Source organism: Debaryomyces hansenii (genome assembly GCF_000006445.2).
Source record: "Debaryomyces hansenii CBS767 chromosome E complete sequence".
Lineage (NCBI taxonomy): Eukaryota > Fungi > Ascomycota > Pichiomycetes > Serinales > Debaryomycetaceae > Debaryomyces > Debaryomyces hansenii.
The window spans coordinates 1,679,672-1,700,362 of NC_006047.2; the positions used below are offsets into that span (position 1 = coordinate 1,679,672).

At 35.1% G+C, this 20,691-nt stretch overlaps 13 protein-coding genes and 2 non-coding genes across 15 annotated transcripts; 8 read left to right on the top strand and 7 right to left on the bottom strand. All coding sequences in view use genetic code 12, as the record gives it.

Moving 5' to 3' along the window:
* Window positions 1–35: 35 nt before the first annotated feature.
* On the bottom strand, window positions 36–731 carry DEHA2E20262g (DEHA2E20262p; the record flags this gene model as incomplete). Its single annotated transcript, XM_460184.2, has 1 exon — window positions 36–731. One exon carries the CDS (start codon window positions 729–731, stop codon window positions 36–38), a length of 696 nt encoding a protein of 231 aa, XP_460184.2.
* A 132-nt stretch (window positions 732–863) lies between these two features.
* Window positions 864–2,171, top strand: DEHA2E20284g (DEHA2E20284p; the record flags this gene model as incomplete). The annotated part of the gene is made up of 1 exon (XM_460185.1): window positions 864–2,171. The coding sequence occupies one exon, from the start codon at window positions 864–866 to the stop codon at window positions 2,169–2,171; it is 1,308 nt and encodes a 435-aa protein (XP_460185.2).
* A 97-nt stretch (window positions 2,172–2,268) lies between these two features.
* On the top strand, window positions 2,269–2,376 carry DEHA2E20306r. Its single transcript has 2 exons — window positions 2,269–2,305; window positions 2,340–2,376. It is a non-coding gene; the product is annotated as a tRNA-Pro (tRNA).
* A 124-nt stretch (window positions 2,377–2,500) lies between these two features.
* Window positions 2,501–2,746, top strand: DEHA2E20328g (DEHA2E20328p; the record flags this gene model as incomplete). Its single annotated transcript, XM_460186.1, has 1 exon — window positions 2,501–2,746. One exon carries the CDS (start codon window positions 2,501–2,503, stop codon window positions 2,744–2,746), a length of 246 nt encoding a protein of 81 aa, XP_460186.1.
* Window positions 2,747–3,331: 585 nt separating this feature from the next.
* Window positions 3,332–3,529, top strand: DEHA2E20350g (DEHA2E20350p; the record flags this gene model as incomplete). Its single annotated transcript, XM_460187.1, has 1 exon — window positions 3,332–3,529. The coding sequence occupies one exon, from the start codon at window positions 3,332–3,334 to the stop codon at window positions 3,527–3,529; it is 198 nt and encodes a 65-aa protein (XP_460187.1).
* Window positions 3,530–4,271: 742 nt separating this feature from the next.
* Window positions 4,272–4,667, top strand: DEHA2E20372g (DEHA2E20372p; the record flags this gene model as incomplete). The annotated part of the gene is made up of 1 exon (XM_460188.1): window positions 4,272–4,667. The coding sequence occupies one exon, from the start codon at window positions 4,272–4,274 to the stop codon at window positions 4,665–4,667; it is 396 nt and encodes a 131-aa protein (XP_460188.1).
* A 746-nt stretch (window positions 4,668–5,413) lies between these two features.
* On the top strand, window positions 5,414–7,210 carry DEHA2E20394g (DEHA2E20394p; the record flags this gene model as incomplete). The annotated part of the gene is made up of 1 exon (XM_460189.1): window positions 5,414–7,210. The coding sequence occupies one exon, from the start codon at window positions 5,414–5,416 to the stop codon at window positions 7,208–7,210; it is 1,797 nt and encodes a 598-aa protein (XP_460189.2).
* Window positions 7,211–7,436: 226 nt separating this feature from the next.
* Window positions 7,437–9,554, top strand: DEHA2E20416g (DEHA2E20416p; the record flags this gene model as incomplete). The annotated part of the gene is made up of 1 exon (XM_002770471.1): window positions 7,437–9,554. One exon carries the CDS (start codon window positions 7,437–7,439, stop codon window positions 9,552–9,554), a length of 2,118 nt encoding a protein of 705 aa, XP_002770517.1.
* Window positions 9,555–9,666: 112 nt separating this feature from the next.
* DEHA2E20438r lies at window positions 9,667–9,748 on the bottom strand. The gene has a single exon. It is a non-coding gene; the product is annotated as a tRNA-Ser (tRNA).
* A 202-nt stretch (window positions 9,749–9,950) lies between these two features.
* DEHA2E20460g (DEHA2E20460p) lies at window positions 9,951–11,726 on the bottom strand (the record flags this gene model as incomplete). Its single annotated transcript, XM_460191.2, has 1 exon — window positions 9,951–11,726. One exon carries the CDS (start codon window positions 11,724–11,726, stop codon window positions 9,951–9,953), a length of 1,776 nt encoding a protein of 591 aa, XP_460191.2.
* A 429-nt stretch (window positions 11,727–12,155) lies between these two features.
* Window positions 12,156–14,171, bottom strand: DEHA2E20482g (DEHA2E20482p; the record flags this gene model as incomplete). The annotated part of the gene is made up of 1 exon (XM_460192.1): window positions 12,156–14,171. One exon carries the CDS (start codon window positions 14,169–14,171, stop codon window positions 12,156–12,158), a length of 2,016 nt encoding a protein of 671 aa, XP_460192.2.
* A 454-nt stretch (window positions 14,172–14,625) lies between these two features.
* Window positions 14,626–14,907, bottom strand: DEHA2E20504g (DEHA2E20504p; the record flags this gene model as incomplete). Its single annotated transcript, XM_460193.1, has 1 exon — window positions 14,626–14,907. One exon carries the CDS (start codon window positions 14,905–14,907, stop codon window positions 14,626–14,628), a length of 282 nt encoding a protein of 93 aa, XP_460193.1.
* Window positions 14,908–15,117: 210 nt separating this feature from the next.
* Window positions 15,118–16,227, top strand: DEHA2E20526g (DEHA2E20526p; the record flags this gene model as incomplete). Its single annotated transcript, XM_460194.2, has 1 exon — window positions 15,118–16,227. One exon carries the CDS (start codon window positions 15,118–15,120, stop codon window positions 16,225–16,227), a length of 1,110 nt encoding a protein of 369 aa, XP_460194.2.
* Window positions 16,228–16,239: 12 nt separating this feature from the next.
* On the bottom strand, window positions 16,240–19,278 carry DEHA2E20548g (DEHA2E20548p; the record flags this gene model as incomplete). Its single annotated transcript, XM_460195.1, has 1 exon — window positions 16,240–19,278. One exon carries the CDS (start codon window positions 19,276–19,278, stop codon window positions 16,240–16,242), a length of 3,039 nt encoding a protein of 1,012 aa, XP_460195.2.
* A 162-nt stretch (window positions 19,279–19,440) lies between these two features.
* On the bottom strand, window positions 19,441–20,598 carry DEHA2E20570g (mitochondrial 54S ribosomal protein YmL35; the record flags this gene model as incomplete). The annotated part of the gene is made up of 1 exon (XM_460196.1): window positions 19,441–20,598. The coding sequence occupies one exon, from the start codon at window positions 20,596–20,598 to the stop codon at window positions 19,441–19,443; it is 1,158 nt and encodes a 385-aa protein (XP_460196.2).
* Between the last annotated feature and the right edge of the window lie 93 nt (window positions 20,599–20,691).

A 20,691-nucleotide genomic window follows, 5' to 3' on the forward strand; every position in this document is an offset into this window, starting at 1 on the left:
AATACTATAGTACAGTTTTTTTTTGAGTTGAATACCTATATTAAATCCATTAATAAAGCTCTTACCGTTTTCAAAAACTTCACGAATTCTCTATGATGGTTAAACTCATTTTCAAGTAATGTAATAATATCTGGAGCTAACGGTGGGAAAGAATCACCTACCTTGAACAATTCTCCACCAACTAACAACTCGCACCACACTTCTTTATCTAGGTCGTTTGGATCAATATTACTAAAGACGAATTTTAACGAATCTTGACCGATAACTTCGATCTTAAGCCCCAAATGCTGTTCGTACTTAAGCAATTCTGGATAGTCCTTTCGTAATTGTTCAGCTAAGTTATTCAGAGATTTTTCTAAGCTATCCGTTGTTGTTTGTACTTGACTGCTCAAGTTGTCTATTTCTGTTTGTAATTCGTCCTTCTCATCTAATAAGCTATCCTGTTTCCTTGCTAACTCATCTACTTTTAGCTGTTGCATCTGCAAATCTTCCATGGTTCGTTTTATGGTATCTTTCACCTTTATTTCTTTCTGCTTCAATCCTTCTATATCTGATTGTAACTGGGTTTCTTGGTTTTTTAATTCGTTCACTTTCACATAATGAAGCTGTTTATCGTTAATTATAGCTGACCTCTTTTGTGTTAATGCTGTATCGAACTTAGCAGAAAAGTCATTCATCAATGATTGTAAGGATTCAAACTCATCTATAGGTGATTTATTAGCAGTAGACATCTTTGTTTATGATTATTGAATAATACTACAAAAACTAGGTTGTATTTGTTTACGTTTCTGTTACTCGCGACTTGAAATAAAAAAAATCATAAATCAGTCTGTCTTATATATCGTCTTTTTTGTATTACAGAGATGATAAGGAATATTAAAGGACCAGAAAATTCTGCTCCACATCCAATTAAGTTATTAACACTTAACACTTGGGGCTTAAAATTTGTTTCCAAATTACGGAAAGAAAGATTGGAAGCTATAGGTGATAGATTAAGTAAACCGACTTCGCTTGATGAAGATTATGATATAGTAGCCTTACAGGAAGTATGGTGCGAAGAGGATTGGCTTTATATAAGTAACAAATGCAGAGAGAGATATCCATATAGAAGAATATTTAAATCAGGAATTGTTTCAGGGCCAGGACTAGCAATTTTATCAAAAATTCCTATAGAGTCAACCTTTCTATATAGATTTCCAATTAATGGAAGACCATCAGCATTCTTTAGAGGTGATTGGCTTGTAGGTAAGAGTATTGCAATCACATTGTTAAAGCCACATACAAATGATTCATTACCAATTGCTATTTTGAATTCACATATGCATGCTCCATATGCTCAGACCGGTGATGCAAGTTATTCCTGTCATAGGGCATGTCAGGCATGGGATTTTTCAAGATTTGTTAATATGTTAAGGAAGTCTGGATATGCAGTAATACAAGTAGGTGATTTAAACTCCAAACCTGGTTCGTTACCATATAAATTGTTCACAGTTGATGGAGGGTTGAGTGATTCATGGGAAATTTGTCATAACAGTAAAAATAGTTCAATAATTGCACCGGAAGATATTGCGACTATGGATCCAAAAGAGCAAATACTAGTTGGGGGTATTACTTGTGATTCCCAATTAAATACTTGGAGAGCACACAGAGAGAGATGGGAAGCATGTAGGTTGGACTATGCATTAATCGATTCTTACAATATCAAACCTATTAACGCGAGTGTCAAATTTACCGATATATTACCACCACCTTTGAATTGTTCTTACTCTGACCACTTTGCGTATAGTACAGAATTGGTAATAGCTCTGAAAGTGGACTATCATTATAACGAAAACTCTGAGAACAACAATGAAAAATTGAAGGTTTACCAAGAACTTCTTGAAGAAATTGGACGTTATCAAAAGTATACCATACCTTTTCAAGCAAATTGGAGAAAAATGCATTTCTTTTTATCCATTATCGTGGTAATCGCTATACACGTAGGAATAACATTTGCATCAGAGAAAAAGGCATGGTCGTCAGTCTTATTACTTTTCTTAAGCACTGTTGTTGGAATAACAGGAGTCATCAATGGGATGATTTGGTATTTTGGAGTCAGGTCTGAACTGAGAGCTTTACAAGAAGTGGAAATGGAAGTCGAAGATGTATATGCGTTGATTAAAGATGCATAGATTACTTAGTTTATAAATATACAAATATATAAAATATAGGATTAATCATTATATCTAAATGAAGTATAATCTCTCAGAATGAAATCAAACAATAATAGGGCGTGTGGTCTAGTGGTATGATTCTCGCTTTGGGCGACAGTTTAGGAAACTAAATTGATTACTACAAGCATGCGAGAGGCCCTGGGTTCAATTCCCAGCTCGCCCCATTTTTTTATGCGTATTCTAAATACTGCAAAACCACAAATAAGCTAATACTAAAAGATAGATAAATGTGGTGACAGGATTCTTTCACAGATTACCAGACAAAATAAGCATAACTACATATCAGTATGAAGAATTCCAATAATTCCAATAATATAGAAAAATATGAAAGTCTACTCAAACCCAATTTGAGCATTGAGGAAGTACCAATATCTTTGGTACCAGATTCAGATATTGATCTCTCAGAGAGCCAGTTTCAATTACTAGACTTATTGCATATAGTTATTTTGATAATGACTATTATAATATTGATTATGGTGCTCAATATTCATGCAGCAGCAGCAGCACCTTGGAATATCAACCAGTATGTATAATATGCGGGCCTATAATCCAAAATTTAGAATGATTTAATATATTATTAATTATCTGATTATATTTGTTATTTTGAACCCCAATTGGCTAACCAAAGTAGCGAAGATTCCGTTAATTTCATAGTTGCATACTTTCAATCGCTATCACCTTCTCAGAGGCTAGCCGTGATCAACTATTTATCGGCGAAGGTATAATATTACCTAAATGTATAAGGTTGTAATTTATGTTTTTAGAATTATTACAATATGCATACTGTAAAAGAATTACTGCAGTCTACCTGTCTAGTTGTAGATTTCATGACTCATTAAATCCACACTTCGTTTCGTAAACATATACTTTTATAGATTGTCATATGTCCATATACAGTATACTTGAAACACTATTGTTAGCTGTTCATAAGTGCAGGTCTACGACAAACACACACAATACTTTGCATATTATAAACCTACTTCTATTAGTGATATCTCAGCACATTTATAGTCATAATTGTCAGCCTCAGTAGCGACCTATTAGTCAGATTTAGTAGTTAGTATATAAATGTAAAGAATTACTTGAATCATTAGACTATGCTATGAATATTATGAATAATGTCAAATATTGGATACAGAAAAAAGTCACTCGATTCTTCGAACACATCTACTTACTCTATAAGTAGTTCATTTAAATCGATCAAGTCTAAAACTTCGGAATTATTCAAGAAATCCGCTAACAATAATCCAAAGGAACGCCGAAAGGAGCCTAAAATGAACATGCTTGTGGTTACTGAGTATTTGTCACTTCGTTAAGGTATTTGTTTTAAGCATTATCTTTAATATATATCGTTCCTGGTGAGATTGGTATATTTAGAATAGATTCTATGATAATATACAATTAACTAGAATAGCTTTCCTGTAAGATTTTTGTTCAAAATGAGTATTTCCATTTGTATTTGTTTCTGTTAGCGATTGTAGGTTACATTAGCCGGTAATGCCATAATAAGTACATGTAATGCTTTAGGAAATCAATATGCGTTTGCTTAAGAAGCCACTGCACGAAAAATAATATAAGATTTTGATAGGGTAACGATTTTTAGCAGCAAAAAAAAGTACCCCAAATGTAGCAAACACATCAGGACTGGAATCCCAAAATCGTTTGAATATATTATCTAATGAATACAATGACAACCAATTAAATCAGAGAGACTTAGAAAAGCGTTGCAAGTCCTTTAATTCTTCTAAATAATGCAATATGGGCTAATACTGTGAACTAAGATTTTAAAAAGTTGTCATTTTCGGAGATTTCATTGAATTTCTAGACCCTAAGAAAATGCTTCACAAAATATTAACTTATAACGTTAGAAATTATGCTAATTGCTCCGCAAAAACCTATTTATAATGCCATTGATATTGTTTTGGTTGACTATCACTAACAAATAAATCAGAATTTTAAAAGTTACCCGGACTATATAGATTGACATTTTATTCAAAAAGATTTCAAATACGTGTACGCTATTTCTATTGACACCACCACCTTGATAAGCCAAATACAATGATTGGAAATATCGCATATATCTTATTCACATTAACAGTCGTATCAGCAAATCTATTTGACTTTATACAGAATCAATTTCAGGGGAACAATCAACAAGCTCAAAGGCAGACTCCTGGTGAATACGAAAATGCAAATCTAAACTCGGGATGTTCGAAGTACTTATGTCCTGATACATCCATATGTGTGGATGAACCCAAGTTCTGTCCTTGTCCTTATCCATCGTCGCAATTAAGATGCTTTTTACCTAATGGAAGATACGTCTGTATTTCGAAACCCGCAGGCGAAGTGTCCTTAAATTACGCAGATCCAAAGACAAACTGGAAGATAGACGCCAAAGATGATAACATAAGGGATTGTGGCTGGGTCGGAAGGGCATGGAAAGGCTTGGTCTGATAAATTAGCCGTAAAAGTTGTCCGGCCTTCTTCCCTCCATAGCATTAATCACCTACAGCTATTTCATACGAATCGCTGCACCAAAAGTAGCGTCTGCATTGAAGAAGCTTCGGAAAACCTGTTTTAATAGAATTTAGTATAGTATGATAGTTCGATAGTATTTTGCCCAATAGACACTATTGTACGCTTTTTTGCATCTATTGCTGCACTATTTTCATTTTGCACGCGTACATGTCTACCCCAGAGAAAAAATAACAGGGTTAGCTGCATCTACGACTTAAATACATGCTATTGGTTTAAATATACAGCCTACTCATAGTTAGTACTCTAAACATAATCTCACGTTTTTACGCAAGTTTTAGATCGTACGATCGCACCACATATTGCAACACTCCTGAGGTATCTAAGCCGATAATCTATGCGTGTGTTTCTTATCGTTTTAAAGCCTATAGATTTTTTTCTTCAAGGTGGAGAGTAAATAAAAAGAGGTATGGGACGACTCAGCCGATAGTGACTAGTTGGTAGCTCTTTTTGTCAACCCAAAGACTAAGCAACATCTCTGATATGGAGTGTAGTAGTCATGTATTTCTTTTTATTTCGCAACATCGAACCATCGGTTCATAACCAGAAATGACTCCACCTTTTTGTGATTTTTATCTACTTGAATAATAAGATCTAGGTGGGTGGCTAGTTTAGATTGAAAAGTTTTTAGAAAACATCTCAGAAATATATTAAAAGTATCGAAAATGACTATCGATATAGTAGATGATACGAGTAATAACCTTAAGCGAAAAGTTGGAAGAAGTGGGTCGCATGGGTATAATAATAGCAACTACTATAAGTGCTTTCAGAATTACTATCATGGACATAATTATTTAAATCCAAATCCACAGTATATTACAAATATCAAAGTGAGTGTAAATCACTGGCAACTCCGGGATTTAATACAGGTGGACCAACAGAATGGGAAGCTTTATCACACCAAGGATGATAGCATAAGAGAGGTGAATTTGTTGAACAACGATAAGATCGGATCCGATAAGCACATGGAATGGGACTATTTTCCCAAGTGCTTCAGTCATACACGGGGAGGCATAGTGGTTACAGGGGGGCTTTTATCGTCATCTTCGAAGGCGTATTCGATGAATCTTCCCAGTTTGTCATCTACGGATAAGACGACCAAGTCGTTCCGTACACCAAAGGGGCTCTTCTCGTTTTATAATCCGGAAACAGAGATTAGCGAGACTGTAAAGTTGGGAGATGTGATTAATAATTCAGTCTCGGTCTATCCACATGCAAGCAGCCAGTATAAATCGTACGTTTGCAATAACGATTCAAACTTGTATGTGGTTGACATTAGTGGGGACAGATTGTCCTTGGATAATAAAATGAACTGCGAGTTGAACACGTCGTTGAATAACGTATGCAGATCACCTACTAACGATAAACTTGTGACTGTTACGGGTGATTCCTCGTCTATTTTCTTGCTTGATCCTAGCTCAAACTCCAAGATTAAAACGATTAAAACCGATCATGATTCCGGGTTTGGTATTTCTTATCATCCTAATGGACATCTTTTCGCAACTGCATTTCAAGATGGTACATGTAGTTTGTTTGATATTCGAAATTTATCTAGTCCTTTGAGTGAAATAAAGTCCACGAGGCCAGGTCACCAAGCAGGTGCCTTCAGATGTTGTAAGTTTGCCAACTCCTCTGTTAACGACTTTTTGGTGATTCTGGAGCATGTTGGAAGAGTACACCTTTTCGACTTGAGAAATTTAGGTAATGAAGATACCAATGATCACCAAGTCATAGTCTTTCCATTTGCTTTGGACCAATTTGCTGACTACAAGGAACAACAGTTGGAAGTTGAAACAAAATTGTCCGGCGAAGAGAAGGAATTACAAGACAGCATTGAGGACGACGACAAAGTTTCTCATAAGAAGTTTGGCATTTACGGCGATTCGAGTAATTTGTTCAGATCGAATGAAATCGGGGAAATCAAGCGTAAGTCTGATTTACAATTTACTGCACCATTGGTCTACGATTATGACTATCTAACTAATGTTAATCCTAAATTGTTTAAGAACTACACTTATCAAACTCCTCCTACGTCGAATGGCCCAGATAATCTGTATTTACCACCTCCAGAATTCAACTACCCTCAATGGAATACAGACTCTAATAATAGCAGCGACGATATACCACCTGAAAACACAAGAGCGTCGATCTCCATTCCACCTCAGCAACCTGACCCAAACTTTCAATTTGGTCACAATAGCACCATCGAGCATTTTTCTAATCCAGGTTCCGCAGAATCAAGTTCTAATGCACACACTACCGCTAGGTCGAATTCGTCATATGATACCTACTATCAAGAAGCTTACCAAAAATCAGTCAATCATATACACGGTGAAATGGAATTGGCAGGTGTAGATTGGTTTGATAGACAATTATTGATAGGCTGCGAAGATGGTGGGGTTTTAAATTGGGATATCAATGTACTAGGAAGAAGAAGTTTTGGAAGTTTCTCATACGTTTAAGTATAACTAACGTGATATATATATATCCCATTATTTGTAACAATATGACTAATTTAAGTACGTTCTTTTGATAGGTTTCCGTTTATATATAGTTAATGACAATAGTAATATTATCATGTGATTAAAATCGCGTATAGAAATGAACGCGTTAAGTTTATGTAGAGAAAAATAAACTTATCTAGTGAAGCACTATATACTATAGGTGGGTAGTAAGAGTTGAAAGGTTATGTACATATCACCAACTCAGTACTCTAAAGCATTCCAAGAAATCAAGCGAACATCATTATCGCATTCCACCTGCAAGTTAATTATATTTGTTTCATGCTTAAATATTGATTCGCTATGTTCTGCTAAGATTTTGAGTATTATATTTAAAAAGGAGCTAATTCAGTATCAGCTAATACCGGTGGTAGGATACTCTGATTTAAAGAATCATTTTAGTAACTTGGATTCAGATGTTACGAATGTCATTTTGATTGGATGTGGTGCAATGCTCGACTTGGAAAGTTTTTTTGAGATTAATGTTGATGACTATGATGTCGGAAATGGCAACAGGGTGGAAACTGACGATCTTCACGATGACCCTTTGAAAGGTGGTGCTAATTTGAGGAGAAAAATTTATATTATAGATGGTCATAGGCCGTGGAACTTGGATAATATATTTGGGTCATCAATGCTTGTGTGTCTCGATGATGGGTTCATAGAAGGAAATCTAGATAAGGAAAAAATAGCATATAGGACATTAGTGGAGCAAGAAGTTGATTCAGAAGAAGAATCACTGTCTAGCGATGATAACGATGAGAATGAATTCCAGGATGAAGAAGAAGAAGAAGATGACGCCGACGATAATGACAACGATGATGATATAGTAATAAGTTCTCAAGACGACCCGGAAACATCGTCACGTAAACGGAGAAAACAAGAGATTAAAATGAAGAAATTGAAGAAACAACGGAAACAGCAAATATCGAGTTGCGAAGATATAGTGGAAACATATTATAACCAAGGTACAACAATTATAACTTCAACCACAGCTACAATATATGCACTATTATCATCAATTGGTGAAACCAATATTGAAAATTTATGGTTAGCAATTATTGGTACATCATCGTTAGATAATCATTATCCTGAGGTTTACGATAAAATTCAACCTTTATTCAAGGAGGAAGTGTTCAGATTAAACCCTTCAAACACCAATAATAATGCGGACAAAACAGCCGACTCAACATCACTAAGTATTGATAAGGACTATCATTTATTCTTATTACGTCATTGGACCCTATATGATTCGTTTTTTTATTCAAGTCACGTAAATTCAAAGTTGAACTTGTGGACCGAAAATGGTAAAAAGAAATTGCATAAGTTGTTTGCCAAAATGGGGGTTTCATTGGCTATAGCTCAACAGAATTGGCTCTATATGGATATTGGAATAAAGAGACAGTTGCCAACAATTTTCAATAAGTATTTACCACTTTATGGATTGGAGGGCATAGTGCGGAATGGGTTTATAAGAACTTTTGGATATTCCGGGCAGCTATCGGCAATAGAGTGTGTTGAATCACTCACTGCATTACTTGAATGCGATAAACGTATATTGGACGGCAACAATAACTTCAATGAAGAAGAGGATGACGAGCTTGATGATGAAGATAAGATAAACTCAAGAATTGAAAGAAAGGAAAAAATATGGGTCAACAATTTTTGGTCATCCTGGGATGCATTAAACATGAACACCAATACTTCAAAGTCTGTTAGTGCCAAGTTGCATTCAACAAACTTCAAGAAAGCGAAGGGTTTCGATTTATTATTACAAGGATTGGAACATGCCAAACAAATTCAACAAATCATTTTTCGGACGGGGATGTCCTTACTAGAAAGAAAGTTGATAAAAAATTTAAGGTTGTATAGGTTATGTGTCTTAAATGACGGTTCAATACCAGATCTAGAGATATTTAATAACCCATTAATTTTATCTAAATTGGGATCTTGGTTGCTAGAAAACATAACCGAATTAGAATTTTTAAATTCGGTATCGAATAAATCATTGAAGCCCTTAGTTGTAGCAAGTCTTGACGTTGCGAGCGATACGTATTTAGTGATTGGATTAGCACCAAAATATCCAAGGGGTATGGATAATTCAACAAAAGCAAAATTATTACAACTGAAGGATGATGCAACTATTACTACAAGATTAAATACATTCAGTGTTGCATTCCAACAAGTCGCTAATACATCTGGTGCAAAGGTAAGAATAGATAGTTTTGACAGTTCTGTCATCGAAATCAGAAAGGATGATTTATCTCCTTTCTTAGAAAAGTTAACTCTAAGTGGATTGGTTTAGCATTTATAGATTAATATATTATTAATACGATTACAGGGCCGAACGATTGTACTTTTGAAGCTCACTACTGAAACAAAGTTTTAGTTGCGAAAAATTAAAAAAAAAGAAGTGGCGACAACTGCAGGACTCGAACCTGCGCGGGCAAAGCCCAAAAGATTTCAAGTCTTTCTCCTTAACCGCTCGGACAAGTTGCCTTATTCTTAACATTTCTATAAAATTTAATTCATATGTTTTTGCGGTAATAGCAATTTTCTCAATTACAGAACTTTAATAAACTTATCAGAATACTTTTACTTTTAGTTAATTCTCTATGCTGATCTTATAATTAGTTAATTATTTATTCATTATCATTAAGCGTTATATATATATATACCAGTGGCAGTAAATAAATGTGATTCACTTCTCGTTTTTGACCATTAACTCTAAATCCTCAATATTTTGAATTTCATTTGATTTGTTAGTGTCCATTTTGTAAAGTCCTCTATGTCCCTCTAATTGACTAATTGCATTGGCTCTAACTTGACCAAGGACGACCTTGTGCGCCTTACGAGCTGGTAATGATCTGTCGAATATTTTATCCATATCCTCCAATGCAATACCTTTAGTCTCAGGAACACAGAAAAATACGAATGGAACAGACAATGCTGCCAAAGATGCAAAGAAAAAGTAAATGCCGTATTCCATTTTGTCAATCATTTTGGTTGTAAACCTTGACATTATGAAAATAGGAATCCAAGAAATAGCAGCATTGATTGCCTGGACAAATGATCTAATATTCTGATCGAATACTTCACTTCCGACAACAAATGGACCACCAGACCAAGCTAAAATAAAAGACGCAATCCAGAAGTACATCATAACAATCGCAGCAGTGCCACCTGGGCCAGCTTGAACTCCTGGTTGAGAAGGATCATTAACCTTCAAATAAGCACCGATGTACCAGAAACAAATAGAACACACTGTGGACGAAACCATGAATGCTTTTCTTCTGCCAAAAGTATCAACAATAAACAAAATATAGATAAAGGTACAAACAAATTTGACGACACCAAACATACCTGTTGAGAATAATGTGGCATTTGTTCCTTTGACCCCTAAATTAGCAAAGATAATAGGGGAGTAATAATTGATAGATTGGATTCCCAAGAAATTTTGAAACAAAAATAACGAACAGGTGATGAGCAATCTAAATAAAATTTTGTGATCTTTGAAGAATACTTGTTTAAATGGGTCCCATAATTTGAGACCAATATGGAGCTTTTGTGATTCTATTGATTCCTTAACTTGATTAACCTCATAAACCATATATTCATCATCTTCTGGCAAATTTCTAAACCATTTTAAATTCTTAATAGCTTGATCATGTTTGCCTACACTGTATAACCATCTTGGACTCTCTTTCATAATAACACTACCAGCAAAAAAAATACCACTTGGAATTAATTGGACAGCAAAAGGAATAAACCATTGCGTTTTGGAAGGACCCATATGAGAATCAATCCCATAGTTAATCCAAAAACCCACTAAATCACCAACTCTCCAACCAATTTCATATAACGCAATCACTCTACCTCTAATCGCAGGTGGTGAAATCTCACTCAAATACACTGGTGTTAGGTTTGTAGAAAAACCAACTGCCAAACCAGCTATTACTCTACCTGCATAAATTGGCCCAAGTCCATTTTTTGACAGAGCTGCCAACATAATAGCCGACCCTATTGTGATTGCTGTGGCACTTATGATCAACGAAAGCCTTCTACCCAAATAGAATGAAAAGGGATATGAAATTAATGCTCCGAAGAAACATCCCGCATGAAAAACTGAAATAACATTAGAAATTATATCTCCTGCTTCACTCTCTGACATTTTATCAAGGCCAAACTCAGATTTAAAAGATGGTAAGGCAACAGTGCCTCCAATAAATCCACCATCATAACCAATAATTATAGCTGCCGATGATGCAAGAAGAGCCGTTCCATATACTCTCCAATTATAGACTTCCGAAGGGGTGGGTCTATCTTCAACTTTTTCGAACTTAAAGCCGCCAATAATCTTATTCAATACCAGGCGACGTGGTTCACTTACTACTGACTGTGTCATAGAAGATGTATCCAATTTTTGTGAAGATTGCAGTGAAATAAACAGTTGAGATTTGCTCATCTTATCGCCCATGATGTTTCTATAATTAATTTACAATCTTCAAATATAGTTCATAATAAACGAATATCCATATATATATACGTTTCTCTAAATATTTGACCCTTTAATACCCCACAAGCAATACACCTGTTATCTGTACAATCGTCTATGTGATCCTTAATTTACGGATGAGCTGAGATTTAGAAGCGAGTTTGTTAAATTTTTACGTGAGAAAGTGTGGAGGAACGTGGGGGTTACACAGGTAAATATAATATTTTATTATGTGATCCCCCAAAATCGTTGTTGGGGGCCATGGAGGATCAACTACAACGTTTGATTAAAAACTTTGTTCTCTATATAATTATATGATCAACTATGGCACATGCCTCCACATAAATACATGGGGGACAGGGTGGAGGATGAGTAAATTATAACTCAAACTAACTTCACTAATAAAAATCACTAAAACCCGTCATTGCCAAGTTTCAACTCCAAGTCGTTGATCGCTGCATTGAGCTCATTCTTATTTTCCATCAATGGGGTCAATTCGTCGAATTTTCTCTGCTTTGTGACTTGGTTAATAAGGTTTTCCACCAAGAATTTTTGCTCATTCATCACCATCAAGCTTTCTCTTAATTCCCTGATTTCCTTCTTTGTCAATTTTGGTGTTGTTACAGCCAGCTCATTTGGCTTCATCAGTTCTAGCAATTTATTTTCCTTCTGTTTATACTCCTTGTTGAGAACTTTAACATTAACTAAGGTATCCTGTAAAAATATGGTACAACCTTGATAAATGTTGTTAATTAGCCTTGCATAAGGTAAGTATAATTCTTTTACGACAAGTCTGTCATTAACTTTATCAAAAAAATTGCTTTTGAACAGAACAGTTAGCGACTCAAAGTCCTTCATGAACGTCATTAATTTTATCCTTAGCTTGTTCGTGGATTGATTATCCGGTTCAGTTACTAATGCTTTATACCTAGGTATCATAACTTGAATCTTTCTCTTGGTCATTAAGATCTCGGTGTAAACTAAGAATATGCCCTCCTCTTTAGAATTATATTGATTTTTCAACTTCCATTCATGCAACAAATCGTTTTTGCAATTAATACAGCACCTTACAGAAAATTGATTATCTTCCGTGTTCAACAACTCTTCAAGGTTCAGCTTTACTAGAGGCGAATAATTTAGAGCTACTAGTTTATCCAATAACTTACTTAATGGAACAACAATCAGGCAATTTGATCTTTCTCCAAATGTATCATCACAAACTATTTTTCCACATAGCCTACAGTGATGCTTTCTTATTAATATGTTAAATTTGGTTAAGCAAATGTTACAATGAGTTATTGTTGCATCAATTTGCCAGCTGTCATAACCAACAATCTCCTTTTCATTTTCCAAAATGGAATCCTTAGAATTATTCAACGACAACCATCGTATATTTAATATTGTCTTATCCTTTGTAGATATATATTTATCTGCATGAAGATTAACCATCTTGATAAACCTTTTTTGAATTTTATTTCTAATCAATTCTTTGGTATCAACATGCAATTGCCTTTTCTGAAGAAAAATATTTGTTAAATCATGTACGTTAGACTGTGTACCTTGAACCAAATCTGGTTTTGCAAGATAACATTTCTCGCAGCATCTGCACCATTGTCCTGCTTTTGTAGTATCATATAGAGGTTCCTTGTCGTCCTCAGAATTTCTTAACCTTACCTTATTGTAAGTATGATGGTTACAGAACAAGTCTCCACATTTTCTACAATTAACAATGCCATTCTTGACATTCAATGATTTGTTGCAAGTGGGATTTGCACAGACGTTTTGAGATGCCAGTGGTTTTTTCCAGTGTACTCTAGTTATTCGAGCTGTCAGTTTATCTACCGATGGTGAGCTTGCATTCGAAAGAACATCCTGTAAACTGCCTTCGTTAGTCGTTGTATTATCGCTGAGGCTAAATTCTTTACTGTTGTCTATCAAATCGAGCTTGATAGTCTTATGTTTAACAGGTGTAACTATCTCCTGGGACGGTTTCTTTCTAAACCATTTCGTTAAGTCATTATTTATAAATTCATTACTCAAAACTTTGGGAATAACAGACGCAGTTGTATCCTCGTTTATTTCATCTGTTCCTGACGTAACCTCTGATGTATTATGTTCATCGTCAATATGCTGGTTCAACTGATATAGACTGATCATTTGCTCATTACAAATGGGACACACAACATCATCGGTTACATTATCAGTATTATTATGATCATTTGAGCTGTTCTCTTCTTCGGTTGAGTCGTTTGGGCCAAATATTGTGTCTCTTTCCTCATTTCGCTTTGGCGTGGGACTGGCATGGGACTCTGGGTTTGAATTCGAAAACAAGTTACTCGACTTGTTATTATGAACATTGGCAGGGGACTTAAATGGCGATCCCAATACCCTCCGCAGTGTGGGAGGTTTTAAGTTAGACAGAGCCATGCTTCATGCTGTACCAACGTATGACTGGTACTACGTTAGGCAGAGATTATCATCGATTTTTTATGATCGATCCCCGGAAATCGACACGTATGGAACATTATTACACGTGATACAAATACTTAAACAGCCGGAAGTCATCACCACCCCCCCCCAAAACGGCGTGAATTTTGGGACCCGTTCTACAGTAGGTACTGGCTACTGTACACCAGTAGCCAACTATAGCACCATGCTACACAATTCCTCAATCCCTACGCAGAGTAAGTCTTTTGTACTGTATTCATTTTTAATCAATATATAGAGAATCACTCTCGTGTTATACAGGAAATGCTAATTTATCTACAATTAAGCAACTTGTTCAATAATAGTTGGAAACCCCTATAAAAGCAATATCAATGCCCAATGGATGCCTGTGTTATGCTTTTCGTTCAAAGATAACCCCATCTTGTCAAATAATTTAATCTAATTTTTGCACTAAAGATTCTAAAGCTTTACCGATGTCCAAGTTTGGATCTTCCCAGTTGATGGATCCGCTAGTTTGTTGAGGAGCAGGGGTCTTAGGTTGGTTCTTCTTGGCGAATTCCGCTTTAGCTTGCTTGATCAAGTTTTCTTCGTTCTTCCACTGGGAAGCAGCTTGTCTTTCGGTCTCACTCGATTCTAAGTTATATCTGTGGATAGCACCGTAAACAACACCAGCTCCTAAAAGGGAGTATCTTAAAACATTGAATGTAGCAGACATCTTAATTCTTGTTGTTTGATTATTTACTTCTGGTAATTCTACCTATATTGATACTTATATGGGTATTTTTCATTATTTTACCTTTGTTTCCCTCGTTCGGGTGGAAAATTTCATTGGATAAAAAAAAAGATTACATAATCTAAACATACTGCACAAAACCCCAAACCATTTTACTATACAAGTACCTGGTAATATGGAAGTACTTCAGATATGGTCCTTTTAAATACGACAAATCCTATCAATAAAGTTGTTATATATATAATTGTGATTGTTATGCTGTTGCTCGTATCTTTTGCTACCAAAAGAGGATTTTCTACAGGATGTAACACGGCTAGAAGCACGATCAGCAAAAGAACGTTTGGGTTCTCATCATCGTGGTCGCAAGGTTCATCTCATCAGGGAGGATCCGCTAGTGCAGCGGCCAACAACTTTGCGGCTGCATCGGCGAATTTGATGCCATATAATATTACTGTGGCGTACCAACCGAAGGATCGGGAGGAATCGAATCTCTTTAAGAGCAAAAACCATAAGCCCAGCCCAGCGCAGAAGTCACCTACGGGAGAAGACAATTTATTTGTCTCAGAAAAGTCAAAAGACGGTTACATTGCGCTTGGGGTAGCGGACGGAGTGGGAGGATGGTCAGAAGCGGGGTATGACTCGTCAGCCATCTCTAGGGAGCTATGTGCGTCCATGAAAACGATTTTTGAACAACAGAAGGAGCACGCAGATTTGACACCCAAAGGCCTTTTGGCTGATGCATTTAAGGAGATACAGGACTCTCCAAAGGTCGAAATAGGTGGGACTACTGCATGTTTGGGTATTTTGACCCCTGACTATAAACTTAAGGTGGCTAACTTGGGAGACTCGTGGTGTGGGTTATTCCGTGGCTACAAGTTGATAAACGAAACAAATTTCCAGACGCATAATTTCAACACACCATACCAATTGGCCAAGATTCCATTTCAAATAGTAAGACAAGCTGAACTTGAAGGAAGACGTTACATCATTGACACTCCTGATCGCGCGGATGAATACTCTTGGGACTTGCAAAAAGATGATATAATCATGTTTGCAACAGATGGGGTTACCGATAATGTCATTCCTAATGATATTGAGCTTTTCTTGAAAGATAAGTTAGAGCAACAGCCTAAGGTGGACTTGGCTGACATTTCGCAGTCTTTTGTCGAGGAAGTAGTTAAAGTATCAAAAGACGTGAACTTTCCAAGCGCTTTCGCACAGGAGTTATCTAGATTAACAGGTCAAAAATATTTAGGCGGTAAAGAAGACGATATAACCGTTGTATTAGTCAAAGTTACATAATGTTATATATACTTAATTATCCATATTCAAAACTAGATTCATGATTCTTTCTCTATGTGTTTTTTGATTGGCCTGTTCCTTAAGTAATGATTCGGCAAACTTGGTATCCGTGGGTAAATTAACCTGCTTTACATTATTCCTCTTACCCTGTTTCGTTAACAAGCTAAATGAAATTTTATTCTCATTCGATCCTTGCGATGCGTTTATTTTCGGTGGTAACGGAACATTAAATTTATTCCTTGAAGATGCATTGGCTTTATTATATTCGTAAGAATCAAGGACAATTTTTTGGAATTCTTTATCCAAGTCGTCAGCAAATTTCTTATCTTCTTCTGAAAATTGTGCAACTCTCTCTATTTCTTCATCCTCCTCATCGTCTTCTTCATCGTCGTCATCTGCATCTTCATCTTCATCATCATCTTCTTCATTTTCACTATCATCGTCACTATCGTCATCTTCATCTAGCTCGTCATCATCATCATCATCATCATCATCATCTACTTCTTCATCATCATCGTCATCTTCGTCCTCATAGTCGTCGTATTCCTCAGATTGTTGAAATCCTTTTTGTTGAATGATTTCTTGTAATTTGTGTATAGATTCTGTTAAATCCCTGAACCTCTCCATTTGTAAATTAGGATAGTATTTAGTAAAGAGATCATTTAACTGGAACTCAATTTCGATTGGAATAGGCTGTTGCTTACAAAAGCAATAAAACTGAAAGAAGGTTAGGAATATGGTCAATAAATCTTCATTCACTTCATTTTTACGCTTAATTGACTTCAATTTTGACGATTTTTTGGTGCTAGTTGATTTCACAATTGAATTCAAATTATTCAATAACATGCAACACAATTGGATTCTAAAATAATTATTAGGCAAGTCGATTTCTATATCATAATTATTTGGTAATGGTTGGTTGTTTGGGTGTCCCAAGCATAGAATTTTGTATAATAGATCAATGATAAACTTGAAATTTAACAATTTCAAATTGTATAATTCACTAATAAATTTAACGTGGGATATTCTGGTTCGATTTAGTCTGTAATCATTAAGCTCTAATCCTCGCATGATTTTTTCCACGATTGTATCCACGGTTTTAATTAACAACGATTTATATTTCTTTGACAATTGTTCTAATAATTTACTTAATTCAACAATGTTTTCATAGTTGAGTAAATCTGGGGATGCAAAAACATCTAGCAATGCTGTTTGAAGCTCTTCATCATTGACATAATCAAACTTCTTCAATGATCTCATGACAAGTGTAAAAGTCTTCGAATTCAATTCGTATCTGCTTAGCCTAATAATGAACTGTTGCTGTGGAGTCAATTTTGGCTTCTCATTATGTAATTGGTTAATCTTCGTGGTTGGAGGTATTACAACAATTAATAAATTATTAATAGCTAATTTGTCGTTAGCCGTAAGCTTATCATTTTTCAGCTTTTGTTTCAATAATTCTATCATCTCATTCATTAGCGCTTTGTAATCTGGATCATTTAATAAAAATCTACCACATTGTTCGTAAAACACAGACAAAATATCAATATTGTTTGTAGATGAAATATTGACGGTTAAACTTCTAATCTTGTGAAAAATGACATGGGTTGGAATTAACTTAAATTTAATTAATTCACAAAAAAAGAAAATGTTTTTAAAATTCAACTTATTGTTATAAATCTGGGAACGGAAACCTTTATCTAAATATGTAATTAATTCATCAATTAATGTCTTTAAGCTGGATTCGTTGATTTTCAAGAAACGTGAATAAAATCTTAAATTGTTAATATTTGGAGTCTCAATGAAAAATTTCATTATTCTATTTCTTGTAGCTTTATTGTTCAACTCTAAATTAATAAATTCAGATACTAACGCATCAATTTCTTGTTCGTTTGAAACCTTTTCCAATTTTGTAATAAATTCATTAATCTTTTCACCGCTTGAAATTTCAGAAATGGTTTCAGGCTTATCAGAGGTTAAATCAGAAATATCAGGGATCTTGGTATAAAAATTTCTTTCCTTAATATTATCCCATATTTCTAAGTCATCTTCATTCAAAGACTTATTTTTTACCAACCCTGTTACTACACTTTCTTCTTCCTCTGGTTGATTGTTCGGCAATTCGGGCACGTCCATATTCAAGATTCCGCACAAGAATTCACTGGCATTTCTAAATTTATCGAATAAAGATGTAACATGGTTTATATCTGTAATATTTTCCTCCAAGATCTTACCTGTTCTAATCGAAGCCTTTTTATTGCGCTCAGCGAGTTTTCCCAATTTCGTATTTAATTGTACTAATATCTCTAGTATTGCCAGCGTATATATTTTAAAAATTTGTTGTAATATATTCCTAGTTTCAAAAGAAAGCAAACAATTTTCGTTATCATATACTACGTGGCTGAAGCGCTTCAAGAAAACTTGGGAAATTGGCAACGAATTTCCCAGTTTAATTTCGAAATTCAATATATCTTTTAAAACCAAGATCACAATGGGTTCATTTTGGGCTTTAGAATACTTTTTGATTATGAAATCAGGTAAATTTTCACGATCACAGTCTTTAACAGTTCTGAAAATACCAATTAGATAAAATTCCATCAAAAGCTTAATTAAATTTTTTTGTCTTGCTATCCTTAATTGGTCTTCCTTTTCTTTTTCCTGTTCATTGACAGGCTGTCTAATAGGACTAGCTAACCCATTTAGGAAATTGGCAAATAAGTATGGCGTGAAACTCGTAGAAAATCTTTGATGCAAGGCAGATACAATTTCCATCGCTGCCAAAATGTCATCACCTTTACTGATTTTGAGTAACCCTGCACTAATCGACAGAATTATTTCAGATAAATACTTTTCTAAGGAAACAGTAGTAATATCTTTCAATATGTTCTGATATTGATCACTGCTGATAGTTCTAATTTTCTTTATGAAGGTGGTATTTTTTTTCAAAGATGAGTCTAGTTTAGAACTAGTTTTAAAAACATCTTCACCATCCCATGCTCTGGTATTAAGATCCAATAACTCTCTCCTTCTAGCATCTAACTCTTCTGACATCCTTTCTCATACAGTTATTGGGTTATTCTTTGAATATATATTACTCTTGTTGTCTGTCCCGAGAAGACCAAATGTTGAATTTACACACGTGACCGATAATACTAATAAGTATTTGATTACCATGGCTATTTACAATATATATATATATACATATATATGGAATTAATTGGCAAGGCCAACAAGTGGATGAGGTTTACGAACTCTATGGAAGACTCTTCCTTTATTTAAACCGTATTTAGATCTTAAATCATTGACACTTCTGTCAAAATGTTGTCTCCAAACATGGGCACCAACGGCTGTTAAATTGTTTTCTGAAGTAAATTCTCTGACATCAAACTTGTCAGAGGAAATGCTGTTCAAGGACAACGGTCCTGATTGTCTGAATACCCAGAGACAAGCTCTTTGCGTTTGAGCATTCTTTTCTGGTAATAAAGGCTCGTATTCTTTGAAAGTGTATTTATCACCATTTGCTAATAATTTAGCAGGGCTAATAATATTATCAACATTATTTAATGGAACATTGCATAAACCATATTGCAAAGTAGTTTTGAATGAGTTAGTAGTCAAATCAGGGGTGTCTGGATTTATGACGATGACGGAGTACAATTGTTCGGTGTCAATTCTGTCGAATTCTTGAATCTCTATAGTTGGTGGTTGGGAAACCGCAAAACTAGGCAATATTTCGCCTGGAGTGACCCAGTCTGCGAAAGAAGGATCCACGTTATGAGGGAATTTTACTTTTACCTCGACTTTTGGGTCAAGAGTAGGTAATGTATCAGGAATCACACACAATTGTTCTAATCTTTGCATTGATACCATCAAATCGTGAGACTCCCATTTGTTTTTCAAAAATTCTCTGTAAACCGGTTGATTCTTGTCAATTTTCTCTTGGAAATATTCGATATTATATAACACTTCTGGGTTTTGACGCTCAGCCTTAATCAATAATTTATCAATATGGTTCTTTATCAAGTCAGTTTCCTTTTGATCTTGGACTTTGTTGAGTCTTTCCTTCAACGATTCAATTTGCTTATAGTAATCTTCACTTTCGGCTTCCAACACATTATATGCCAATTTGAAAGTGTCATCAATATGGTGTGGCGAGTGATATGCTCTCAGCTCTTCAGGCTTGGCAATAGAGCCTGGCCCTTTTTCTGGGTTGATACCATTGAATATGTCTTCATAGGTTTTGGAATCAATTAATTTCAAACTCGATGGTCTATTTTGAGACTGGGTCCAGACTCCTGATCTGAAAGAAGTACTGGATAATAACCTCACGTTCCTTGAGCTGACTGACCTGACCAAACGATTACCAATCATATCACTTATATATTAATCTTATTAAATCAGATTGAAATCCAGGACTACGATTTTTTTTATTCGCTGAAGTGAAATATTTTAAGAATAAACGTG